Consider the following 16,670-nt stretch of genomic DNA (forward strand, 5'->3'; position numbering starts at 1 on the left):
GTAGTAGGAGGAGGAAGGAGTTTTACTCTCAGTGTATATAAACCGAAATCCAAAGTTCCTGGTCTAGAAAATCAGTAAACTAGAGCTCCTACATCAAATGAATTCATTTGACCTTGTAAAAAGAAAGAATCCAGTAAGGGCAGAAATAGTATGTCTAGTATGCAAAGAAAATTCTGAAAATCAGAACACCAGTTTTCCACTAAGAACTTCGATGTACTGTACCTTTTTAAATCTTGTTTTCCCCATCTGTAAATTTAGGGGATTTTAAACTAGATAGTCATTAGGTAGGCTCTAAGGTGCTTTCCGATACTATGATATGATAGAAAACAAAAATAGAAAATGTGAAGGAAACAACTTTAATTAAAATAGTTTGAGTCATCCTTCTTCTTAGTCAAACCCGTCTTATTTAGATCCAATATATGAGATTCACTTGGATAAATGCAGTGATTCCCATCTACACTTTGCTGCTCCTCTCCAGCACACACTCTAGAAGCACACACATCCTTGTGAATGAATGTAGTGTACTTATACTTCCCAGGTGTCTTAGGAGCAGTGTTCACCTCTTTAACCTATCTGACTTCTGCTTTTTTTTTATCTGTAAAATGAATGTAATATTTATTTTCTCATATGGTCATTAAATGAATTGATTCACTTTGAAGAAGTCAATAAATTTAAGTTAATAGAATGTCGAGAAATAAAGGTCAAATCACAACTCCAAGAAGACGTAGTGATGAGACACTCAGGCAGCAGCAGCATGTGACGGGGTCAAACAAGTCACAGATGGACAAAGACAGGTTAGAGAAGGCCACAGCACCACCCAGGGCTACCAACCTCAGGCTTCAATCAGGGCAAAGCTTTAAAGGAGTGGATTTAATTGGAGGTGGGGAGCCAAATATTTTTAATTCTTCAAGTGTAAGACTGCTCTTTCTGAAGATTCCTTGGGTTATTTATAGAGCCTTGTTTGGTTTGGTTCTAGTAAAAGAAAAATGAGCAACCACCTCTGTGAGGTGGGTGGGAAGATGGGAGTGCCCAGGAGCTGAATGAGGTCATCCAAGATGGCTGCTGCTGCCAACCACCTTGCCAGACCAGGCCTCCTCCGTGTGGATAGAACCAGTATGAATCGTGGTCAGATTTTGGAAGACTCGTTTCCAAAGCCCTGAATTCTTGCCCAAACAGTTTCTGCTAAGATAGATGTGTCAATTCTCCTGTGCAGCTCAGCATTCTTACATTTTTCTGCTTTCTGGGAAGAGCATGGTTTTCAGAAGAGCTAGACACCATCAGGGGAATCTTACTTCAGTGTCAAGGGCATTTTGAAGCTGAATGTCCTGTTCCACCACATCATTTAAGGCAGTCAAGAATATGTACATGTGTAAGACAATCACTAATGGGCAGCATTTGGAATAATGATCAGTGTCCTAGGTGAGGGCAGGTAGCATCAATTCCAGAAATCATGATAGAAACATGTCATACGTGTCCCCAAACTATTAGTCACAGCCTTGTTACAAAGTTATATATAGAACTGCAAAGAATGTGTGAAAAAAATCATGTAGCTCTCTTCCCAGCACACAGATCTAATTTTGTATATTTTCTTAACTCCCACTGATCCCATCTCAAGAAACCCAGGTCTATGAGTTTGAAAATAAAAGAAGCCATAATGATTTTTAAACGCTGGAATTAAACAATTGAAATTTTTCTGCAAGGAAGAGGGAGAAAAGAAAGATTTTTTTTGAAAGTAGCAAGTGTTCCGTGAATATGCAGCTATCCCTTGTCTCCTTGAAAATTAACTATAAGGAGAGAATTAAATTACACCGGTGTTTATAAGGGATTAGACACACCTCATACCCTAGGCTTATTCATGTCTATTCACTCACGTCTTCTACTTCCCTATCACAGGAAATAGTTATTTGGAGGTGAGACTATCCTTTGTCATCCCTGACAAGCAACCTTGCCAGATAGTCTCTTTCCAGTAAGCCCCTTGAAGGGGAGAGAGAGAGAGAGAGAGAGAGAGAGAGAGAGAGAGAGAGAGAGAGACTCACCATTCCACTTGAGATGCTGCAAGTTGCTGTAGAGAAGCTGACCTGCCGTCCCTGCAGCCCGAGTAAACTCTTGCAAAGTCATGCTGCAGAGATGTTCACCATTGATATCAAACTCCTGGAAAGGGATGCAGCTGGCGTCCAGCTGGTTGGTGTCCAGTAGGTGCTGGAGCCATTCCCACACCTGGTACTTAGTCCAGTATTGGGGATGGATTTCATGCCACTGGCCTCCAAAGAAATTGCTGGAAACTGTAAAACAGACAGCAGCCCCCATGAATAAACTGTGGTTGTCCCTGGGCATCATTCCAGACAAGAAGCTGAACTGCTGACTGCTGGGATTCCACCACACTCATACACACACAGACACCCCCTCCACATGGGAAGCACAAACATAGTCACTAGGCCAATGTGTAGGGGTTAGAGCACAGAGCAGGTTCAGAAAAGATGGCTCTCAAAAATGGTGCCCTTCCCTCAGCCATCATGGAGCCTATCACTTACCGTCTAGTCATTTATATGCCCTGCATGATGCTTACTCCTGAGAAGTGGGTGAGCCCAAAATATCATGAAAGCTAATGCATTGCTACAATTTCAGGAACTCACGTATCATCAACACCCAAATTTCTTCCTTTCTTCTCATCAGCCCCTACCTTTATCTTTGTGTTTGGTCTTTGTCCTCCCTCTCTCTTTCTCTTTCTCTCTCTTTCTCTCTCTGTCTCTCACTCTCTATCTCTCTTTCTCTCTCTCTCTCTCTCTCTCTCTCTCTCTCTCACACACACACACACACACACCATAAATATTACCCAAATTCCAGTCTATTTTCAATTTTAAAATGAGGCCTGAGATTCTTTTCTTTGCAATACCTTTACATCTCCCAAAACTAGCACAGCTAATTCATCTCCTAACCAGCTATACCCCCACCCCCATAATGGTTATTATAGATACTATGGTATCATGTTCCTGCTCAAATGCCTCTAGTGCTTCCTATTGTTACTGCATTAGATATAAAACTACCAAATAAGCTGCCAAGGAACAGCTACTAAAAGTTTTGACAGCCATTCTTCAAGTGATCTATGACCATTTTTTTTCTTTTACTCAGCTTATATTTTACTCTTCGTCTTGAGTTCCTTCACAAATTTCAGTCTCCAACACTCCATGGAGTCACTACAAATTCCCCCAGCTTATTGTAAATGTTTGCTGTCACCCATATCACCAGAAGACCTGTATGCTATTGTTCATAATAGTTTTTTTTATTATATTCTGCTTTTATTTTGGAGTCTCTATCATTTATTCTCTTCTGCCCATTGTCTTCTCAGGGCTGTAGACTCTGTTATTCATCCTTGTATCTTCTATAAAAATGACCTGAGACTTTAGCATTGTAGGTGCTAATGATATATTTATTTAGAGGAATTTGTTGTAAATGGTGTATAAATATGATTAAATAATCTAGAAATAAGAGTGCTGTAAAGTGAGGCTGAAGCAATAGCACAGCAGGTAGGGCATTTGCCTTGCACGCAACCAACCAGGGTTCAATATGCAGGATCCCATAAGGTTCCTGAGCACTTCCAGGAGTGATTCCTGAGTGCAGAACCAGGAGTAACCCCTGAGTATTTCCAGGTGTGATCCAAAGAGCAATAATAATAATAATAATAATAATAATAATAATAATGCTATAAGAGCATTCACAAGAAAATTAAAATATCAGTGAAGAAGTGAAGCTCATGCAAGCCAATAAATACTGACAAGTTGAATAGGAGCTAAGTAACCATCAACACATGTAAGTCTCTGACTTAAAAGAATTTAAGAGAATCTCACCAAATCAGCCCAAAACTCTGAGGGAATGAAAAATAGAGAGCCAGTCTCTGGGAGCAAGTAACAAACTTGGAGATAGTGTACAGCCAGGCTGGCTGAACCGGGTTCGATTCCTCTGCCCCTCTCTGAGAGCCCGGCAAGCTACTGAGAGTATCGCCCACACGGCAAAGCCTGGCAAGCTACCCACGATGTATTCCACATGCCAAAAACAGTAATCAAAAGTCTCAAAATGGAGACATTACTGGGCCCGCTCGAGCAAAATCGATGAACAACGGGAGGACAGTGTTTGTTTGTTTTCAGTGTTTGCTTGAAAACAAAAAAATACAAAGTAATATGCCTTCTTCTGGGAAAGATGAGGAGCTGCAAAGCTGAAGAAGGGGAAATCTTATTGATTATAGATCAGTTCCTTTCAAAGTCTAATGTGATTATGAATCACTAGAGAATATTATTCAAATGCAGGTTCTGATTCCATACATCTGGGGTCAAGCCTGAGTTTCTGCATTCCTAATGCTCTTTCAGAGGATGGTTGTCCGTGGATGAAGTTTCAAGGAAAGAGACTAAAGATTCCTAAAAGGTTATATTTACCCTAACAACTATGGCCTAGCCCTCAATACCCCCAGAGAAAAGGGTCAAGAGGAGAATGTTTCCAATCCAATTCCAGCTTTGCTCAACCTTCAGAATCCATACACTGACTCTGTACCTCAGATATACTAGAAGTAGGTCAACATCATGTAAGGTCAAAGATGATTACCCTGGGTACCACCTGCACTCACAGTAAATTTTACTACTAATATTTCAAGGTTAGACTAAAGAAGGATGGGAAAGGAAAGAGGGTAAGGATTTAATTATTTTTGTTTAGTTTGGGGAGCATACCCAGCTGTGCTCAGTGCTTACTCCTGGCTCTGCACTCAAGGAGCACTTCTGTGGGGAGTTCAGGGAACAATAGAACCCAGACTGGCCTCATGCAAATCAGGTGCCCTACCTACTGTACTATCTCTCAGCCCCAAGGATTGGAAAATATCATCCCAAAATTTGATATCATAGAATTACTCTCAAACATAAAGACACACCAAATTTTGATGATGTATCTCCATTATCTCAGTGTTTTAGTATAGAATGTATTTTTTATGAATTCTATGGTATTATTTCCTAAAGTAATTGCAATGACTTCAGTCGACAACAATTTGCTATAACCCAATACCAGAACTGAAAAAATATCTTCTCTCAACTTCATATGACCAGAACTAAATGTCAGTTTCTTTAAGATAGCCTGTTCAAACTTGGAAGAACCAGAGAATTTTGTCTGAAGTTGACTGCGGGATTATTTCCACTGACAGGAGACATGTCAGATTCTAGGTAAGACAGGAGCATGTTGTTCTTTAGGGCCTGCGAAAGTCACAAAGGCAAAACAACACCTGAATTCCACTCCCTACTTCACACACGGCCCAGCTTTCTCCAGAGCAGACAGGAGAAATGCTGCCTTCACCCAGGACCCAAGGCCTGGAGGTGTCAAAACTTTTCCAGTCTGTAGCACTTTCCTGTTCTGTTTGGAATTCCCCTTCAAGTTCCCCAACAGAAACTGTTCCCTGCAGTAGAAAATGCTACAACCCAGAAAGGGCAGAAGTTTGTGGCTTAGGAGGAGACTGGTGACCTAAGAAGGGAAGATCACCTGTTCACACTTTCAACCATGTTTAACTGGGGTTCCAAGTGGAAAGTGTCAGACTTGCACTTAAATCAGCTGCTTTGTGAGAATAAAAAACTTTCTGCAACTTCCACTCAGCCTCTCAGAAGCCTCTCTGCTCTCCAATAGGCCCTTTTCATTGCTCCAGGGAAGCAGGCACAATAGATTTTCTATGATCATCATCAAGCATGAGGTGGGGATAAGTCTCAGAACTACTTAAACCCACCACAGTGTGCTATGCAGCCATCTGCCCAAGCAGAATGCCTTTGCCACAGGGTGTGGGACACTGATTCAGTGACATCTTTATTCAGTAGAGCTTCTACAGTAATCCAGGAGTTGGGTCACCCAGCCCTTTCTAAGCCTCACCACCAAACTGTCTATCTTCTAATCAGTAGGTTCTCAATTAAGTCACTTAATCTCAGAAGTAGGAAGGTCAAATGAGGGACCGTGGTCTCCTAATACATCCTCTTCCTTTACAAAGGGAAGTGAATGGAAGAACATAAAATGATCAAGCTGATACAACCTCATCAGCTTCCATGGAACATACACACACACACACACACACATACACACACACACACCCATCACACCTTCCTTTTCTCCTGTCCTATTTTGATTTCCGAGATATTGTCAAAACTGTCAACATGTGGCCTTCCCTTTAGGCTTCTCTCCTACCACTCTGTCCTGGTTGCTGTACTGAAAACAATGAAAATGTCAAATGAGTTTTCCTTTGGATCGCTGGGGCCAAAAGAGAACTCCAGAATGAAGACCTTTCTTCTATTCTGTGCTCACCATACCCCCTGCTGAATAAAGCCTGAATTTTAAAATCACTCAGTTGGTAAATAAAGCCTAACTAAAGTCAAAAAAGAATCTCCATGGGAAAGGACACTGACACCCACTCAGACCCTTACCATTGCACGTGGGGTAGCTGTCTGTCCATGTTGGCTGCTGGTGGAGGAGGTTGTTGCTGGGGTTGAGATTCATTACACCACTTCCTTCCAGAATCATGATCTGCAAGGGGATAAAACAGCCCATTCACTCAGTCCTCTTGGGCAAATGTCATTTGAGAGTACAGATCACAGAGTTAATTTAGGGGGAAAAAAAAGTGTTCTTCCTTCCACCGCTGCTTCTAAAGCATGTTGCCACAACTCTTCTCTGTAAAAGCAAAACTTTATGGCAATTAAAAATTTCCAGGATCAATTTTCATATGCATGAGGCAAGTTTTTACAGTCACCCATTCATAAATGAATAACCTCCAATCAGGAAGAAAGCGGGAAGAAAAGGCAATACTTGTTCACAGTGTGAGATTGGCTGACTTCCAAGCTTTACTTTCTTCTCTTTCTCCTTTTTTCATCCTCCCCACAAAAGTGAAAATGCCAAAGAAGTTTTGTTTAAAGTGAAATTGCAATCAATGAAAATCCAAGTCGGTTGAGACCTGGCACCTGTGCAAGAACCCAGACCTGAAACCAGACAGCTCTGGCGCACCTGAAGAACCCTGACCCCAGTCTCCAGCCATTCTACCGGCTGCAGAGAGGAGCCCGAGGGCAGGCCACTCGCACAGAAACTCCCTCATCTGCGAGCTCCAGTTCAAAAGCATTTGACTCTGTGATAGTTTCTAGTAACCCACTGATTTTTCTGGAAGACATTGCCCCTTCCCCCTCCTTCCTGGTCTAAGCCATGACCAGTTTTTCTATCTTTTGTAACACCTTGAGAGAACCAAGAGCTTCAAACAGGATCTCCAGGTGGATTCATTATCTCAGTCAAGGATCCTGGAGAAGATTTTTTTTTCTTTCATGGGCCTATTTGGATTTATTACACAATAAAAACTTTTTAGAATAGTCTCTTCAACCCTCTGGGGTCTATGGTGCTCCCACTGTCTCCAAACCAAACACCCTCTGCCTTTTGGACTACAGTCCCAGAAGTGTGTTCAGTCATTCAAAAGAAAAGTGGCATGTTTCTAGAAGGGAACTGAGCATTATTGAGTCTCTAAGAGTGATGTGTTCTTTCTGGAAGGGTGAGAAGAGAAAGTTACCTTTATAGCCGTATATTGTAGACATTTTTCTACCTACAGTGGGAAATATCTCGTATTTTCAATGTCACCAATGTCTTTAGGATTGAGTTGTCGATCCAGAGCAGTTCCAACACTCAAAACTCTTTGATCAAATATGACTACTACTCTTGGCTTCCCATCTACTGCCAGAGAGGGGAGAAAGGGGATCTAGGAAAACCTTAACATATTTTTTCTATGTCACTTATCCAACCAATATTTTTCAGTCCTGTAATAGACCAGAGGCTCCATATTCGACCTCTTCTTAGGGAAAAATAATTACTCAGCATAGAAAAATAAATTACTCAGCAACAAACATCCCATTTGGGTTTTTTACATGGTTTTTGGCTTTTGGAGGGTCACACACGATGATGCATCTGGCTTAGAAGGGGTTCCTTCTGGTTATGCACTCAGGAATTACTCCTGGCAGAACTCAGGAGACCATATGAGATGCCAGGGATCTAACCTGGATCAGCCGTGTGCAAGGCAAATGCCCTGTCCTATCCGTGTGCAAAGGAAATGCCCTATCCGGTGCCAGAAACACTCCATTTGCACCTGAGGCTATTACTTCCCCCTGGTTCCCCTAGCATCTCCACTCCTCAGGTGTAGTATCAGCCACAGCAGGAAGGACTGATGAGACATGTTCCTAGGTTAGGGGGACAGGCAGCGATGAAGAATTAATCTAGGACAGACAGAACATTTATAAATGCTAATTAGCACCTCCGTGGTTGTGTGGCAGATAATTAGGCCTGGGTCTGGGCTAAGTGGAAGAAAGAATGATAGGGTGGGAATGATGAACACTGTAACAGGTAGGGACGTAGGGTGAGAAAAGGAGAGAAACGCTTCCTACGTAGCAGCACGAGTTTCAAAACCATGAAAAGCCGGGGTTGATTCCAAGCTCTTCCAGTTAGTTACTAGCTGTGTACTACCTGTACCCTCTCCGAACCCAGTTTCCTCTTAGGCAAATGCAGATCACCATGCCTATCTGACAGGTGGAGATTAAATGAGTTTCTATACCTTGAGTGCTATAAGCAAAGCAGGACACGACTCTATGGCAGGTGTTAAAAAGACAGTCTCTCTGTCTCTGTCTCTCTGTCTCTGTCTCTCTTTCTCTCTCTTACTCGCTCTCTCCCTCTCTCTTTTTCATCAGAAACAACCTTGGGCCTCAGTTTCCCCATGCCCAAATTTAAACAGGATGACTCACTTAATTCCTAAGTTCCCACCCAGAAACCTCTTTGGTTCTCACCTCAGAGAAGGACAGCCAGCCAACCAAGGAAGTCAAACCCTTTCTCTCTTTTTCACAATAACTGGGCTTTTTCCCATCCAGCTTTCTAGAGCAGTTGCCCGAAGTGAAGAAATCAGATGGGGGACTTCAAGGCAGAAGAAAACTTCCAAGGCTGTGGGGAAGGAGGGGGCATGGCCCAGTCTCCTGTTTGCTCAAGGCTGGGCTTGTTCCTCGCCAGCATTTGCTCAACCACAAGCAGTAGAAAGGTTACTGTTTAACCCTGAAAGGGTTGAAGCTCAGAGCCCAGCCTATCTGCACAGAGGTAATGGCCCTCCTGGCTGGCGTGTAGGGGGGGGGGTGGGGGGGGGTGGGTGCTGGGAGGGGCCGAGAAAGGCTTCCCTGAAATTCTTTCACAAGGATTTGCCTGCAGGGCTTTTTCAAAGTGCCCATTTCAGAGAAAGTAATGTCTGTTCTGGCCCAACTATGAGCTACCTCCTGAGCGAGGCAGGATTTTGTTTTATTTCTTCCCCCAAGCCAAAAGGCAGAGTGGTGTGAGGCTCAGCAGAGTTTTGGAAAGCCTGGGAAAGGTGGACTCAGTCACCAGTTCCCCTGTGCATGACCTTGAGCACGTTCCAAATCTGTCTAGCCAACATGTGTTTTTTCGGTTTGTTGTTGTTGGAGAGCCACAGTCAGCAATGCTCATTGGTAACACTTACTCTGCAATCACTCCTGGTGGTGTGCTGGGGACTAGAGGGGATGCTGAGGATCGAACCCAGGTCAGCTGCATGCAAGGTAAAAGCCCTACCTGCTGTACTATTGCTCTGGCCCCTAGCCAACAACTTTTTATGAATCTTCACTCTCCTACCTCATCCCCTGCCTCCTATAAAATGGGACTGACCCCAAACTCAAAGGGGCGGGCCTGAGGATCAAATGCAGGTGTCCATCAAGAGCTGTGCAGGGAGTGAGCAGGGAGCCATGAGTGTCCCAGGACAGATGCGGAAGAGAGAGCATCAGTGGCCACCAAGGACTTTCACAGAGGCATCCAGAGAACCCATGAGGACCTGAATGTGGCCACCTCCCCATGTCCCACAGCCCCCCAAAAGCCTAGCTTGTGCTCAGGAATGCAGCTCCCTGCTGGCACCCTCTTTCCGAGGGAAAGCAGCTTGCATGCCGAGGGCCCTTTTTTACAGGGCACAGTAAATGGTTCCTCCTCATAAAAAAAGTTTATGTGGCTTAACCCTCAGTGAGTCAGAGTTCACTTGAGCTCACCCAGGCTTGGGAGGGAAAACGATCAGCGTCTCCAATCCAGCATGGCGCTGCCGTGGGCACCATGCCCTCAGGTGGGCACCCAAGGCCCCAACAATCCCAAGCTGCTGTAACAAAAGGCCTTTTACCAAGTCCTACCTGCCTCTCCCTGCTGAGGTCCAGCTCTTCGGGTGTAAAATGGGGACATTTGTCCCCACCACGAATGTTGAGAAGATCAAATGCAATAATGGTTGATCAATGTGCTGAGAATTATAAAAAAAAATAAAAAATCATTACTATGACCATCTCATCCACACCTCCGTCTACTCTATACCCTCACATAGACTTTCTATAGTGCCTAGTGATTACGGGATAGAAGAAGCAATCCTTTTAATTACAAAGTAGGAGATTATTGAATCTCCTTCTTTGAGCTTCTGTCTTTGCCTTCAGCATAACTTTTATTATTTCTTTTAAAAAATAAAATAAAGTCCTCAAGAATATGAAGTCAGGACTCTGAGGCATAGCTTCAAATTGATTGTCTCCCAACCACATGACCTTGACTGATTATCTTTCCCGGCATTAATTTCATTGTTCATGGTTTCTTAAAGGAAAGGAGGGTGGGAGTAAAAAGAGAGAGATATTGATGCCTTAAATGTCTTAGGGGTTATTGGGATGATAAATAATATTCTATAAAGCAGTATTTCTCAACCTTTTACCAACAATAGTGGCCTTCAGCCCTTGTTTTCTGTCTGTGGCTCCTCTCACCAACTGATTGTTCCCTTTGTCTTGTGTCATGGCTCTGCATTTACATAATTTTCACCCTTAGAATATCCTGGTGTCCAGAAGAGTCCAGATGGCCCCTTCTTGAGAAACAGTGCCCTAATACCCACTAAATGTTTAAAAATATCTAATCAGGCACCAGACCTGAGCCCTCAATAAAAATCAACTTTCTTTCCTTTCTTCTAAGATCAGTTTGGGGTCAGGGATGTGGCTCATGGCAAAGCACATGCTTTGAACGTGTGAAATCTGGGTTTGATCCATGATACCACTAAATAAATAAATGAGAGAGAATTCCAAACATCTTTTCTCAAAGTATTTCTCTAACACGCTTTACTTCTGGGACTAGTAAAAGTAAATTACAAGCCTACGTAAGAAGGAGTCAAAAGCAAAGGACTCACTTTTCTCCATGTATCATTCAAGGGGTGATTCTTGGAGATGGTTCTACCCTGTGTGCCAAGTGAGAGGCTGAGCTTCTGTCTCTGCACAGATGACATTTTGGTCTGGGCTGGTTGTCCATTGCAGGGACTATCAGGGAATTGCAAGGTGTGTAGCTGCATCCCTGTTCTCTACCAACTAGATATTCACAGTGACACTCCCCTTAAAACATGTCCCCTCGCATTAGTGCATGCTTCAGCCAAGGACACTGGTTAAATGCAAAGCCTGTTGGAACTCGGGATTTGTTCTTGTTGCTATAGCAACCTAGAGTTGTCACGTAGCCTTTCTGAACTGCTATTTCCTGTCATGGGACGTCTTAGTGCCCACCACCTACATTGCTGGAAGATTAAAGGAAGTAAGAGAACTTAGCGCCCCCTGCACAGTTCCTGGCACATAGGAGTAGTAGGTTGCACAGCGAGTGCACTGATGCCAGAAATACACATCAGAAGCTAGAGCACTTATCTTGCAGGAGCCCTAGGTTTGCTCCTCAGTACCAGAAAATAAAAAAGGGGAAAAGCTTTAACATGTATTAGGACTTCCTTTTGTCAATTCCCCTAGTATAAACTTACTTACAAACAGCACACACACACACACACACACACACACACACACACACGTTTAATTGTATTTAAACCCAGTGAAATAAAATGTGGATTATTCAAGGATTTATTTTTCATGTGCTTTTCATGTGTACTCTCCTAACCCCTCTTTCATGTGTAAAAACATCAGAAGAGAATGTATTTGAATCTGTGTTCCAATGATCATACAGACTTTCACTTTCGCCAAAAAAAAAAGTCATCTTTCTGCACAGCAGTTTTTAAGACTGACAGCTTTGAAGACAGAAGTCTGCTCTTTATCTGAAGAGGAGGGGCAGTACATGGTCCTCAACGGACTACAGTAGGAGCGAGAGAGTACCTCATACCAGGCTGTCAACCAAGACCTTTTGGACTTTAACCTGATTGAAACCAACTTTTAAAGAAAGAAAGCAGTATGCCTGCTGGAGAAGCCGTAACTCACACTACTGTGGGAGAGACAGGTTGCACTCAGTTCCATTCTGTTCATGGACAGTTTCAGATTAAACACAAACTGACTTCAATGGCTAAGGACTTGGACAATTTCTGTATCACCCACACAACAGAGACAATTGCAACCCCTGCATCTACTCTTCCTCCAGGCTTCATCAAAGACTAGATTCCATCCCAGTGCCACTTTTTTACACACACACATACACACACACACACACAGACACACACAGGAAGCACCCTTGACCTGGCCCTAAAGTTTAAGAATCTACATTTCAACAGCAATACAAATGAAAGATGCTGAGACTTAGCATCAGAGAAAGAATCTCCTAAAAACCTGAATTGAGAGGGCATGTCCAAAGATGTGAAGAAATGTCTTCAAACTCTTTCTTTTTTCTCTAGACAGGCAGAGTAGAAACTCAAGACTCCACAGTTGAGGGTAGAAATCTTGATCTTGACTCTGCGCTAGCTGTGTTGACCTTGGAGAAATACTATCTTCTCTAAAGCCTCACTTTCCCAATATGACAAAAATTGAGGGAAAAAAACAAGTCTGTGCCGATTAAATGAGAATGTTTGTCAAATAATCACAGATTATATCTTAAATTGCAAGGGACTAAGAAATGGTCCCATGGGTCTCCACATTTAAACTGGGTTGACTGGTTTGGGAGATATCATGGGAAGCTAGTACAGAATTTGGGAGTTTGAAGCTCTGAAGTTAGATGGTCATCATTCAAATCCTGCCATGTCAAATCCTGTAGCAAACTAAAAAGTGTTTTGATGTTTCTGGACCTCAGTTTTCCTTTAGACAGTAAAAATGCTATCAAAAGGATTGTTGGAAGACAAAATGAAATAAATGTAAAATGATTAGAAAAGTGTTTGACACATAATACTTGATAAATGTTGGCAGGTTATTAACAATAATTATTATTGTGTTGTAGCTCTTATTGAATCACCAAGGAGGAAATTGAGGGTCATGTTCATATCACGCAAGGCCTCCAACATGTGTATGTTTGCAATATTTCCCCATGGAACCACCAAGGGTTCGATTGTTTGCCTGCTTACCTCATCCACCCCCTGTCCTGGGCTTCTGCATGGATGCACCATTAGGCTGAACTATGAGCAGCAACATTCAGTGCCTGCTCACGGAAGCATGCAATGCCCCTCTGGGTATGACCCTGCTGGAGAGATTGAAAGTCATCCCTCATGTTCCCCTTCCTCCCACCACATACATGGTGCCAAAGGCTGCCAGGAACAATGGGAGACACTTTGATAGGTTCTGGGCTGGCACCAGTAGAGCATTCCCACAGACCACTGCTGGCTTGCAGGTGCAAAGGAGAGAGCAGCATGTCTCAAATGAGTTCTCCCAACAGTGGAACTGGAGGGTTTCTCTATGCTCCAGGGTCCCTTAGCCTGAGAATGCACAATTGCTGCCAAGAGCAGGGTTCTAGAGACAAATGGGAACCAACCTATAGTACTAATCACTTACAGTACATATAAATCAAAACACTATGCTGTGTGCCTTAAAGTGGTACAGTGATAGTGTTAATTATTTCTCCTTTCCCATCACGTGGACAGGGAGGAAGAACAGTTTCTGGGATTTGAGCTAATTGAAGACAGAAAAGTGAGGGGAAGAAAATAGCATAGGAACTTTGTCAGAGATCTAAAATTATGTACCACAAATATGAGAGGTGCTGTTTAGTCTTGTGAATCCTTCCAAGGTCAAGGATTGTTCAGGTGACCTCTTAAATACACAGAGAATCTTTCATCAAAGAAAATGCTGATAATTTTGGTCCTCTAGCTGGAAGGAGGTATGGGCCTACTAAAACTTAGGATTGAAGGATATAAAAATAACAACTGAAATTATTATTATCCTATGCTAAGATGTATTGAAAACTTAAGAAGCATTGTCTCTGTGTTAATTGTTTTAAATACACTATCTTTGTCAGTGCTCTCAATTAGGCATTGGGTCACTTAAGATTCGGCCTATGTGAGGCTCCCAGGGCAAAAAATTTCATGTGGTCAAGGTCATACAGCTTTTAAGGATTGGCAGTATGAAAGAATTCAAACTTGGACTGTCTAGCAAACAAATTTTGAAGAGAGCCACTTTCTGCTGAAAAGCAGGTGCTTTGCTAGAGAAGAAAGTTGCCCTCAGCAACTCCCCCAGGCATACACAGCCACTGTGTTCTCCCTCATCATTATGGACTCACCCCTTTGTTAAGACACAAGTTAGGCAGGAACCTCAATCAAGATCCCGTTCCTTCCATACAGAACAACTTAAGGCCATCCTTCCCAACACAACCAAGAGCTTCTTTCAGGATAGAAAGAAAGAAAGAAAGAAAGAAAGAAAGAAAGAAAGAAAGAAAGAAAGAAAGAAAAAACTGCCTTCATTTTGCCACTTCTAAAAAAATCTCAGAAAGGAATATATTAATGATTCAAATACTGTATATGTTTTATTGAGAAAACTCTTTTTTCTTTAATAGGAGCCACACCTACTGGTGCTCAAGGGGCCATGATACACCTGACATGTAACTCAGAGTCTTGAGTTAGAAGTCCGTGTTCTGTCACATAATTACTCATCTCCCTGACCCTATTAATGATACTTTTAGCCATTGAAATAAATTTACTTATATATGGTGTTCATGTATGTACAGATATAGGTACATATATACATGTACACATGCATAATATAACATATAAATACTTCCCCTATGATGTAATAAAGTTATTTCTATCTTAATGTTGAAAACAATCATGTCTATAATTCTTTGTGCTTTATCTGAATTCAATCTCAGGCCAAAAAGCATCATTTGTCCCAGATCATTGGCTCCAGCTCAGACTGGAGATTGATGGGGAGCTGAATCAGGACTTCCACCTACATTCCCAGTCTCAAAGGATGGAGTCTCAAAGTCACAGTCCGCTTTCCTCTAAGCTCTTTTATGCATTCAACCACATCAGCTTTAAACTGCCACAGTATTGACTATGTCATGTGGGTATTTTTAATCCTCAAGCCAGAGGAGCAATTAGACATTTTAAATAATTACTGTTGCAATGACAGATATCCAGAACACGCATAGTCCTAAAAGTGACCAATAGGTGAATTCACGGCATTTGTCCTAAAGATGTTGCAATGAGTTCCTGACTTCCTGTTTCAATATGACTGGCTTTTCAAAATAACTACTTCTGAAGAAGAGAAAAGAAAATGCATGTGAAATCTAACTAAATATAATGCAAACAATAATTCATGTTTTTCAAATGAATCAAAATATGAATCAAGCTTGGGGAATGCATTTGATCCTCTCAGAATTACATCAGAGGTAATATTACACCCTCATAATGTGTTTTGAAATAGACATTTCATGTTCCCAGGGGCAACATCCAAAGTATTATTCCTGGGCTTTCATGCGTTTTCATGAGCAATGATGCAGTATTGGGAGACCGAGTGTTGATCCATTATAGATATACTTTACTGATAGTGAGGCATTTGGAAATACATGTTATGCTGATTTTATCCTTTTTGGTGCCAGACTCAGACAAGATTCAGACATTGACTGCGAATATACACCGAAATTGATTTAAAAACAAGATATATTATACCATATATAAAAAACTTGGGGCCTTTATCAATTTCATTCAGATATGACATAAAGAATAACAGATAAAACTTTGATTTTTGAAAGGTCAGAGAAACTTTTAAGATCTCAACAGAATCCAGAGTTTCTCCTACAAAAATGCATACTCATCTGATTTTTCATGTCTTTGGTGGACCCAGACCCTCTATTACCCATTGATACTTACATACCTAATGGGCACAAGGGGTCTTTAGTAAATCTCTGTTGCACTTATGTTGGATTAAAAGCTAAAGAAAAATTTGTAGTAGAGTCTATATGGCAGATGTAAGTTTACTCTGACCTTATAAGAGGTCTGAGAAATTCCATTCTTGAAGCCAGAAAAGTGAGCAGATAGGACACTTACCTTCTACACAGCCAACTGCAGTACGATTTCCAAAACTCTATGCAACCCTGGAGCACCACCAGGAATAACCCCTGAGCATAGAGTTAGAAGTATACTCTGAGCACCATAAGGTGGGGCCCAAAAACCAGCAAAGGAAACAAAAAATTCCATTCTTGCTCTCTTACCTGGTATGGGTGTTGTCTATAACAACATCACAATGGGACCTACTGTCCCTCTCTATTAATAGCTCAGTGCATGCTTCAGGGTCCTTTTAGCCCTCTATTTGGCAATGAATGAAGAATTCGCCATTCCCCTACCATTCTGAACTTCGTTTTATGTCTCCATCTTATATACTTACTCATTGTGCTTCTTTCTCTATTCTAGACCAAATCATAAAGTTGAGCAAATCAAGAATAGCATACAAACAGGCCTCACAATCTTT

The 16,670-nt window shown here is 42.0% G+C and overlaps 1 protein-coding gene across 1 annotated transcript in view; it reads right to left on the reverse strand.

Annotated features, from left to right (window-relative positions):
• The window catches only part of EHF (ETS homologous factor), a 40,128-nt gene that overhangs the window by 11,215 nt on the left and 12,243 nt on the right, over window positions 1–16,670 (reverse strand). Inside the window, exons 2-3 of the mRNA XM_056137639.1 lie at window positions 6,435–6,534; window positions 2,037–2,282 (exon numbers count right to left, since the gene is read on the reverse strand). Of these exons, the coding sequence (XP_055993614.1) occupies window positions 2,037–2,282; window positions 6,435–6,531 (343 nt within the window). The 5' untranslated portion in view covers window positions 6,532–6,534. The remainder of the gene's footprint in view (window positions 1–2,036; window positions 2,283–6,434; window positions 6,535–16,670) is intronic.

This window comes from Sorex fumeus, unplaced genomic scaffold (assembly GCF_029834395.1).
Source record: "Sorex fumeus unplaced genomic scaffold, SorFum_2.1 ptg000007l, whole genome shotgun sequence".
Classification (NCBI taxonomy): Eukaryota; Metazoa; Chordata; class Mammalia; order Eulipotyphla; family Soricidae; genus Sorex; species Sorex fumeus.